Genomic DNA, 9,600 nt, shown 5'->3' with positions numbered 1-9,600 from the left:
TCAGTGAACTGGACCAGGTCTGAAGGGAGCTGAGCTTGAACTTGTGAGTTACCCTAAGAGGGTCAGATTCCTTACCTCCATGGGCATAAGTGGTTTATAAAATCTCTTCCAGTTCTAAAATCTTCTATTATCTGTGCATTTCATTTCTCCTGCTAATATTGCACTCTATTGACTAATCATTAACAGCTAATAATAAAACCCAAAAGTTGTCTTTCAGAGATAGCGTCCTACTGTACTTTCTTCTTTCTCAGGAGCAAATAGTTAGACAAAGGGACCAAAGTGAAACCTTGCTCTCTGGGCGAGGCTCTCTTCAAAAGGCTGATAGGGTATATTGGCAACAACTTATCCCTTCAGCCTAAGTTACTTCTCAATGAATTAACCTCTTGGGAGACACATTCCTTGTTTCAGAAAAACCAAGGTTCATTAGTGACAGCAGCGGACATGAATTCACCAGGAATGTACTATTTTCAGACTGAAGTACAGCTACAGAACTCAGCCAAGTGTGTGGGTGATAATGGCATACCAGAAACATAGTGGAGGAGAACAAAATGAAAAATTAAAGGCTAGGGAGTGGGGAGGAAGGTAGAGGGAGAAGTACAAGAGAATAAGGACAAGCAAAAAGAAGTTCATCCATTTATGAGTATTTATTGGGTACTCCCTATGTTCCAAGCTCTGTGATAGATTCTGGAGATATGCAAAACAAAATGGACATGGACTTGTTTTTGGGGAGTTTATACTCAAGAAATGGACAAGAAGGGTAAGGGAGGGATAAATTAGGAGTCTGGGATTAGCAGATACAAACTACTATATATAAAATAAATAAACAACAAGGTCCTACTGTATAGCACAGGAAACTATATTCAATATCCTGTAATAAACCATAATGGAAAAGAATATGAAAATATATATATACATGTGTATATATATATATATATACATATACATGTATATGTATATATACATATGTATAACTGTATAACTGAATCACTTTGCTGTATACCAGAAACTAACACAACATTGTAAATCAACTATACTTCAATAAAAAAAGAAATGGACAAAAACAAAATAATTATTTAATCATAACTGTAACAAATGCTTTAAAAAAAAAAGTATGCAGTGTACCAAATAACCAGAAGTTAGGAGGTCAGGAAAATTTGATAAGTTGGAATATTTGATAGTATGGAATATATGATGTACCAAGTAACATATTCCCAGGTTCAACCAAGAAGTTTTGGGGAGCTTTGACCAGCTATTGGTCACAGTGTGAAGACAGTGTGGTTAGAGTCAGTGATAAGCATCTAAACCAAGGAAACCTGGGCATCTACTGTCAGGTGAGGCTCACCCCTGGAATAATCTGAATGAAATAGAGCTGGCTGGGTGTTAGGTTGATGGGTTTCTGTGGACTGGCAAGCCTGCAGTTGCATATGTCCTCTGAGCTCTGCCCTGCTTGTTTCAGACTGTGGGAAACACCCTTTCTGTAAGGCACTGTGACTACCTTGCTCCCATTCATACTCGATGCACGCCGGATGGTGAAAGCTCTCTTAGCGCCACCCTATCTTGCACATTCCATGCATTCACCATTCAGACAATATGCATGGAGGCCTACAATGTGCCAGGCCTTGCGCCAGTCTGCAGAGATATTACAGTGCTGCAGAAGGCAAGGAGCTTACTGTCTGATTCAAAGCTTTCCAAACTATCTTGGTTCACAGTAGTTTATGTCTTGTTGTCAGTAGTTTATTCACAGCACCCTTAGGCCAAAAGAAATTCCTATCAGTTTCTTTTATTTGGAAGTTAGATCCAAACACCTTAATAAGTATTTATGTCTGAACAACTTAGTAGCTATTTGAAGATACAACTATAAATTAAAAGAAAAAGTAATATTTTTATTTCATCCCAGAGTGTGCCTGCCTGTTGGACACTGCACAACTTCTCCAATCTTGGAATCAGACTGGACATCCCCAACTTCATTCCCTAAACACAGTGATTTTTGTGCGGTTCTAGTTTTTTTTTTAATTAAAAAATTTTTTTATTTATTTATTTTTGGCTGCATTGGGTCTTCGTTGCTGTGCTGGCTTTCTCTAGTTGTGGCGAGTGGGGGCTACTTTTCGTTGTGGTGCTTGGGCTTCTCATTGTGGTGGCTTCTCTTGTTGCGGAGCACGGGCTCTAGGCACGCGGGCTTCAGTAGTTGTGGCATGTGGGCTTCAGGAATTGTGGCTCACGGGCTCTGGAGCGCAGGCTCAGTAGTTGTGGCGCACGGGCTTAGTTGCTCCGCAGCATGTGGGATTTTCCTGGACCAGGGATCGAACCTGTGTCCCCTGCATTGGCAGGCAGATTCTTATCCACTGCACCACCAAGGAAGCCTGTGCAGTTCCAGCTTTTTATCACAACTGTTAGAAACCCAACTTGGCAAAGATATGACATTATTCAAAGAAATATAGTGGAAAAGAAATGTAGTCTAATGTGAAATCGTGAACTATCTCCACTCACAAGCAGGATGTCAGGAGGATAACCTCTGCTTCCCTCAAGTATTTAAAATATCCTGCTGTGCCCCTGAGAGTGCATCTGTGGCACCCCAGCACTGGTGGAACATGACTTAGAAACAGGTCTATGATTAGAAATGTCCAAACCCACAGCAGAGTTTCTCAAACTGGGAGCACTTAAATGTGTGTTCAATAATGTATGTCTTCACACAACTGAAAGCCAGAGGATTCAGGATCAGTCTCTCCTGCACTTTGTGGCAGTGAAATTGGTCACTTTTACCTCACCAGCACTCTGCCCTTGATAAGTGTGATCCTGAAGGGGTTCCACTAGACAAATACCATAAATAGGGGATCGTACTTTCTGAACCACAAATCCAGAAACAAGGGTGGGTGAATTTACAAAGACAAAGAACCTGAATGTTGTCTGCTTCTGCCCTGGAAGACTTGGACACATGGTCACCATCTATGAGAAACCCCAGTGCAAGACCAACCTCCAAGTCCAGGACCAGCTGACTCTCACAGAGTCTGCAAAAATTCCTAAATTCCTCTATGACTGCTTGCCTGCAGCCTGCCCCAGGAGAAATTAACGTTGAACAGAGCCATTTAACTCCATCTTCCTCATCCCTCTCAATCCATCATTTACACACACACACACACACACACACACACACACACAGTTATATCACTTGAGGGGCCTGGTAAACAGCTTTAGCAAAAAAAGTCTGAAGAAAGGACATGGACTCCTGAAACACCCTAGCACATTTATAAATAGATTTATTATACCTGCTCCCTCCAAGTCCAGGACCAGCTGACTCTCACACACACACACACACACAGTTATATCACTTGAGGGGCCTGGTAAACAGCTTTAGCAAAAAAAGTCTGAAGAAAGGACATGGACTCCTGAAACACCCTAGCACATTTATAAATAGATTTATTATACCTGCTCTTAAAAAATATAACTGAGGGAATTTTCTCAAGTGATAGCAATGGTCCATATTTTTATGGGATTGTGGATAACGGGTGTATAATCAGGCAAAACTCACCTAACTGTGGACAGATGCACAGATTCTGACGGAGTAAAATAGAATCTAGGTGGTGGATATAGGAGTGTTCCCTGTAAAATTCTTTCAACTTTTTGGGCATGTTTTAAAACTTCCATGATAAAATTTTGGCAAATTTTTAAATTTAAAAATTTAATTAAAAAATAAAATTTAACTCCACTTAAGATTTGTACATTACACTGTATGTTAGTGATACCTGCAAAAAACCAAAAAACAAAAAAAAGCACGAGAACTGAGGAGGGAATGGGTTAAAAACAGACTAGAAGTTAAAACAAATCTATCGGATCATAAATTTGGATGTGCTTGGTAACTGGTTCTCTTGAACAGATAGAACTAACTTCGACCCAGGCGGCTACGGAGAGCAGGGGTTGCTTTCTTCCTAATTAACTCCTTTCTCGGCTTGGATCTCTCTGTCTCTCTCTACCATGAGTGGCTGAGTCAGAAAACGCGACAGCGGTTCCGTACCTTCCGGAGCTTCGGAACCACCGGAGCTGCGTACAGAGACTTGGCGGGGCCTAACCTGGAAGAAAACATGGGCGCCCCGGCTTGCCCCCGCGCGCCTCACTCTCCCCGGGCGCCACAGCGCCTCTGGACCTCAAGCAACTCCGCGCTGTGCGCCCCGCCCCGCCGTGCGCCCCGCCCCGCCAGTACGGCCCGCTCCTTACGCCCAGCTTGGGTAGCGACCCGGCCCACCAAAGATTCTGACCCCCACCCTCGCGAACCAAGGGCCCGCGGATGCAGGGCGCGATGGCCGCCCCATCCGTGGCCCCGGTCACGCGGCAGATCAGCGGCTGCGCCGCCCCAGCCCCAGTCCCAGTCCCAAGCGGCCCCGAGAGCGGGCAGCGCCTGGCCGCCGCCGTGGCCGACCTGCCGGTGCTGGACGCCTCCGGGAGGCGGGTGCTGTTCGGCGCGCTGTTCCGGGAGCGCCGGGCTGTAGTGGTCTTCGTGCGGGTGAGCGCGGGCTGCGGGACGATCCGGAGCAGGGACCTCACCCTCAGGCTGGGACGGAGGTTGCTTCCACGGCCTCCGCTGGGGGGTGGTTACATCGGGCCCCTGGACGGGACCAGGGCCCGAGAGCGAAGCCCGCCGGGCCTGGCCATTCCCGCGGTCATCCACTAGAAGCTTCCGGAATGCGAACTGCTCCTCTCGCTTCCTTGAACGGGAATGCAAAAGCAGGCCGCCAAGCCAAGGCCATTTTCTCATATAGCGAAGAGGCCTAGCACAGACTGGGTGCGGCCTAATTTCAATGCATATTTGGGCGCCCCGATACCTCTTTCTAGCCGTCTTGGGTGTTGTGTTAATTAGCATCACGCATAATGAAGTACTTGGTCCTTTCTGACCCCGGGGGTGTTAGTTGCTAACTTGTCCTTTTTGCCCCTATTGGAATTTCAGCATTTCCTGTGTTACATCTGCAAGGAATATGTAGAAGATCTGGCCAAAATCCCCAAGAGTTTCTTAAAAGTAAGTTTCCTGAGAGTGAGCAGCAGCGAGCCCCGCTTCAGGGCGGCCTTGTGAAAATCACCTGCCATTTATAAGGAGTGCAACGGGATGAGGTGCGGAGTGCACCGCCTCTCCAGCGCAGACACTCACAAACCCAGATTCTCACCATCCCACACATTTCTCCAACACCTCCAAAAAGGGGAGGCACGCGTTAGAAGTCTATTTCTGGCCTGTTCATTATTGCGTGGTTATAAACATACTAACCATAATAATAATTTTGATGTTACCTAATAACCTGCCTGTTCTCAAATGTTGATTGATAATGACCAAAAACAGAAATGCTAAAAATATTTCCTTCCCTTTATTTTTGTAATAAAGACACTCCAAATAGTTGTTCGTTATAGGAAAATACTAATATATCTTAAAGGTGAAAATTTGTATTGTTAATGGAATGCATGTTCCACATTGGTCTGACAACCACATACAGGTGTGTTTCTTCAGGCATATAGAGGTTTGTCCCCAGCTGAGCTTTTGAGTGAACGCATTGGGTAGATTTTGTAAAACTAAGATCTATTTTCAGCAGACCTTATCAATTGAGATGTGAAAGAATAAAATTGTCTGATTAAATAACCCTACTTTAATAGTTTTTATTCTTGTTTAATGTATGCCTTTGGGGGAAGTGTAGAGAACTACTGACTATATTATTTTGAAATTCTTACTTAGCAAAAGAATAATATGAATTAATTGAACATTTTAGCATACATCTCTTTGCTTTGACTCACACAATTTTGTTCTTTATACCATTCTTCTAGAAGCCTATAGGTGGCATTAGGATGGAACAAAAGAGTTGGATTAGGGGAAATTGTATGAAACATGTGATTTCCAATAATATGTACATGTCTTTTTTCTCTCCTAAAGGAAGCAAATGTCACTCTTATAGTGATTGGACAGTCATCCTACCATCATATTGAGGTAAATATATAGCAAATTGTGACTCTAACAGGTTAAATCTCTTTCAGACATAAAAATTATATTATTTGAATCATTAAATGTAGGCTAAATTTGCTAAAATTAAGTCAGATTATCACTATTTTTCTCCCATTTCTTTTGATAAAAATTCCAACTATACTCTTTTTTCAGCCTTTCTGTAAACTGACTGGGTATTCTCATGAAATCTATGTTGATCCTGAGAGAGAAATTTATAAAAGATTGGGAATGCAAAGGGGTGAAGAAATTGCCTCCTCAGGTAAGACATGATATGTCTCAAGTAGAAAACACTAATGGTGTATTTCACATTTCACATATGCATATATATGCATAGGGGAACAAGTGGTAAATTCATAAAATCAGCCTGCTTTTTATGATTCTAGTAAGTGATCCAGATTCATGAGACTCTAAAAGATTCATTTCCTGGATGTAATGACATGGAAGGCTGTTGGCAAAGTACTAAATGAATGAAAAATGCAAGTTGCAGAGCAGTGTTTTTAGTATGATTCCATTTTTGTAAAAATAAAAACCATTTTCATAAAGATCTATACTATATATGTGTGAAATGAAAAATGTTTTAAAAGATATTGCAATGATTACCCCAAGTCATGGGAATGAGAAAAGTGGCTTTTGAATTTTTTACAATAAGTACATTTTACTTTTGTAATTACAAGAAAAATAATATTGCTTCAGTTAATATATTTTCATACCTCAACACCATGGCTTTGAACGCTCTATGTTCTTTAATAGATGAAATCTTAGTTTTCATTTAAAGCCCAACTCAAAGGGGCTCTTAATAGCTCTTCAAGCAGAAGCAATTGCTTCCTTCATTGTATTTTAATAGCACCTTGTACTCGATTATATACTCTATAATTGTACTTAAGGTGGTGGGTAGTATAGTTAGTTGAAAAGTTTGATGTTTTATTCATCTTTATATGGTCCATATTCCCTGTCCTTACACAATTCTTTACAATTAAGAGTATAATAAGCTTTAGGTGAACTATTTATATATATTTTAGGTAGAAAAAACTTGGCTTCTGAAATACCAAATAAGAGAACTCAACTTGAACTCAAATCACTTATTCTCAACAAATGCTGAGAATGACACCCATGGGACCCACTGTGTTGGATGTTCCTGGGAGGACTGTGATAAAAGACACAGCCCCTGCCAACCCAATGCTCATAATCTACTCTGGGAGACAGAAGCAAACAGTCAACTACATTACAGTTTAGGGCTCATAAAAGAGGAGAGTATGTACTGGCAATACCTATAATGCAGAAAAGCCTGTAACACCAGAAATGCACAGGGAGAGAGGAATCTGGGAAGGCTTCTTAGAGGTGGTGTTGTCTAAGCTCATTCTTTAAGGAGTTAGCTGGGTGAAGTGAGGCTGGGAATGGTGTAGCTGACGGAAAGTAGCACGCGCAAAAGCACACAGGTATGAAAAAATGTGACTGTTGGAGAAGTACAGTTCCCTGTGTCTGGCCAGAGTCTAGGAGCCAGTTGGGGGATTGTGTGAGCCAGGGGACTGAGTCTGGGAACATGCCAAGGAGTTTGGATTTGTTCTGGAGGCAGTAGGGAAGTCATAAAATTAATATATTTGAGTGGAGAAGTGACACAGTCTTGTTGCCAGGTGGAGGAGCAATTGGAATGTGCCAAACGGGAATCATTGATGTTCTTGACAAGTTTGTAGTAATAGGCTAGAAAGAAATGACACGGCCTGAAGTAGAAATGCAGAGAGACAGATCACAGAGCTACTTATGAGGTAGAGTTGACAGGATCCCTTTACTAAAGTTTTTAAAGAAAGCAACCTAAACTTTATTAAAACCAATGATGAGGTAGCATAAATACAAAATTTGCTCTTTTTTTCCCCTCTCTTTTTAGTATAGGAAATTGCAACAGTACAGATTGTGAACCTTCATCTTTGGTAGACTGTTTTCCTGTGCTATAGCAGAGTCTCAGCATGTGTAAGGTCTGTTTGTCATTTAGCCACTTTAGATATAAACTGTGAGTTTCACTTTAGTAACACCTCACCATTCATTGCCTCAATAAAGATGTGGAATTGCAAAGAAAACAGATGAATTTAAAGCAAAATACATTCTTGTGATTATAAGAGAGAGTATATTCAAATCATTTAAACTCCTTTGATCTGTGTTAAAGTACTGTATTTCCAAACAGAAAACATTAGTTTCTCACAAAATAATTTTTTAAAGTTCCTGCCTGAAAAAGCACAAATCTCAGAATCAGTTTCAGAATAATCCTACTTGAAAATTATGACACTGAAAATAAAATATAATAATTTAAAATTAATGGGACAGTTTATAAAGACAAAGAGTAAGAAAATAAAGCCACTAAATTCAAGGGAGTAATGGGTTTACCCAGTATTTCATTTTGCCTTACTTGATAATAAGCCAATTTATGGTGTTAAATCTACAGTGATGACTGTAGACAGCACATAAGCACAATGCAGAAAACATGCCTCTTATAATACTTACTTAATCTAATGTTTCAAGTTAAAATTCTGGTCTTGAGTCCAAGAATCAAACTAAGAGGAAAAAATCAAAAACAAGAGTTTTACACATAACTAAATTCGTACTAGCAAAATTAGATTGTGCTTTACAGCAAAGATTGTGAAATTCTAGGTTGTGAAATCTTCTTCAATTAAATTTCTAAAATTTCAGAAATGTTAAATGACCCTTCTTCGGACATGAGGAGATAGTTTGGATTTATGAACATCTATTTTAAGTGTAAAATCCTAAAAAACAGTAAACTTTAGTCCTTTACCCATGTCTCTAAGCTAATGAGCCTGTATTTGTTTCTTGGTGAGATGAATGTCCATCCTAATATAAACATGAAAGAAATAGAAAAGTTGGAGAGATGAAGGAAATAATAGGTATCTGGAAATATTAAGAAATCGGGCAGGTCAAAGGCAGCATAATCATCAAAATAAAAAGCAAAAAGCACTAGTAGGAACCCACCGCAGGGCTGAGGGTTGGACTCTGTGCTGCGACCCGGCAGGAGAAGATGAACGGGACTGGTAACTGCTGTACACTGGTGGACATGCACCCGGAGGGGCAGACAATGGGCAAGAGGACCTGGGCCATGGTGTCTTGCTGCTCAACCAGTCATTTTCTGGCCTCAGAACTGGTGGAGTCCAAAATTTAAAAAAACTAAAAGGACATAAAAGGCAGGGATAGGAAAAAGATAAGTTACAAGAAAGGTAGAGACTGAGTTGCTTTACTCAAAGGGAGTGGAGGACTTCCCCGGTTGCACAGTGGTTAAGAATCCGCCTGCCAATGCAGGGGACGCGGGTTCAAGCCCTTGTCCGGGAAGATCCCACATGCCCCGCGGAGCAACTAAGCCCATGTGCCACAACTACTGAGCCTGCTCTCTAGAGCCCATGAGCTACAACTGCTGAGACCACGTGCTGCAACTACTGAAGCAACAAGAGACGCCACTACAATGAGAAGCCCACGCACCACAACGAAGAGTATCCCCCACTAGCAGCAACTAGAGAAAGCCTGCGCACAGCAACAAAGACCCAACCCAGCCAAAAATAAATAAATAAATAAAATATTAAATTACTTTTTTTTTTTTTTTTTTTTTGCGGTACGCGGGCCTCTCACTGTTG

At 41.4% G+C, this 9,600-nt stretch overlaps 1 protein-coding gene across 3 annotated transcripts in view; it reads left to right on the top strand.

Moving 5' to 3' along the window:
- Nucleotides 1-4,166: 4,166 nt before the first annotated feature.
- Nucleotides 4,167-9,600, top strand: part of PRXL2C (peroxiredoxin like 2C) — a 10,997-nt gene continuing 5,563 nt past the window's right edge. For 2 of the 3 annotated variants that reach the window (XM_024132923.3, XM_024132922.3), the window contains exons 1-4: nt 4,167-4,495; nt 4,937-5,005; nt 5,903-5,956; nt 6,125-6,230. In XM_024132923.3, the coding sequence (XP_023988691.1) occupies nt 4,280-4,495; nt 4,937-5,005; nt 5,903-5,956; nt 6,125-6,230 (445 nt within the window). In that variant the 5' untranslated portion in view covers nt 4,167-4,279. The remainder of the gene's footprint in view (nt 4,496-4,936; nt 5,006-5,902; nt 5,957-6,124; nt 6,231-9,600) is intronic. The other variant, XM_007119651.4, reaches the window with a different exon arrangement.

The sequence above is a fragment of the Physeter macrocephalus genome, chromosome 9 (assembly GCF_002837175.3).
Source record: "Physeter macrocephalus isolate SW-GA chromosome 9, ASM283717v5, whole genome shotgun sequence".
NCBI lineage: Eukaryota > Metazoa > Chordata > Mammalia > Artiodactyla > Physeteridae > Physeter > Physeter macrocephalus.
This window is presented reverse-complemented; position numbering and strand designations above follow the sequence as displayed.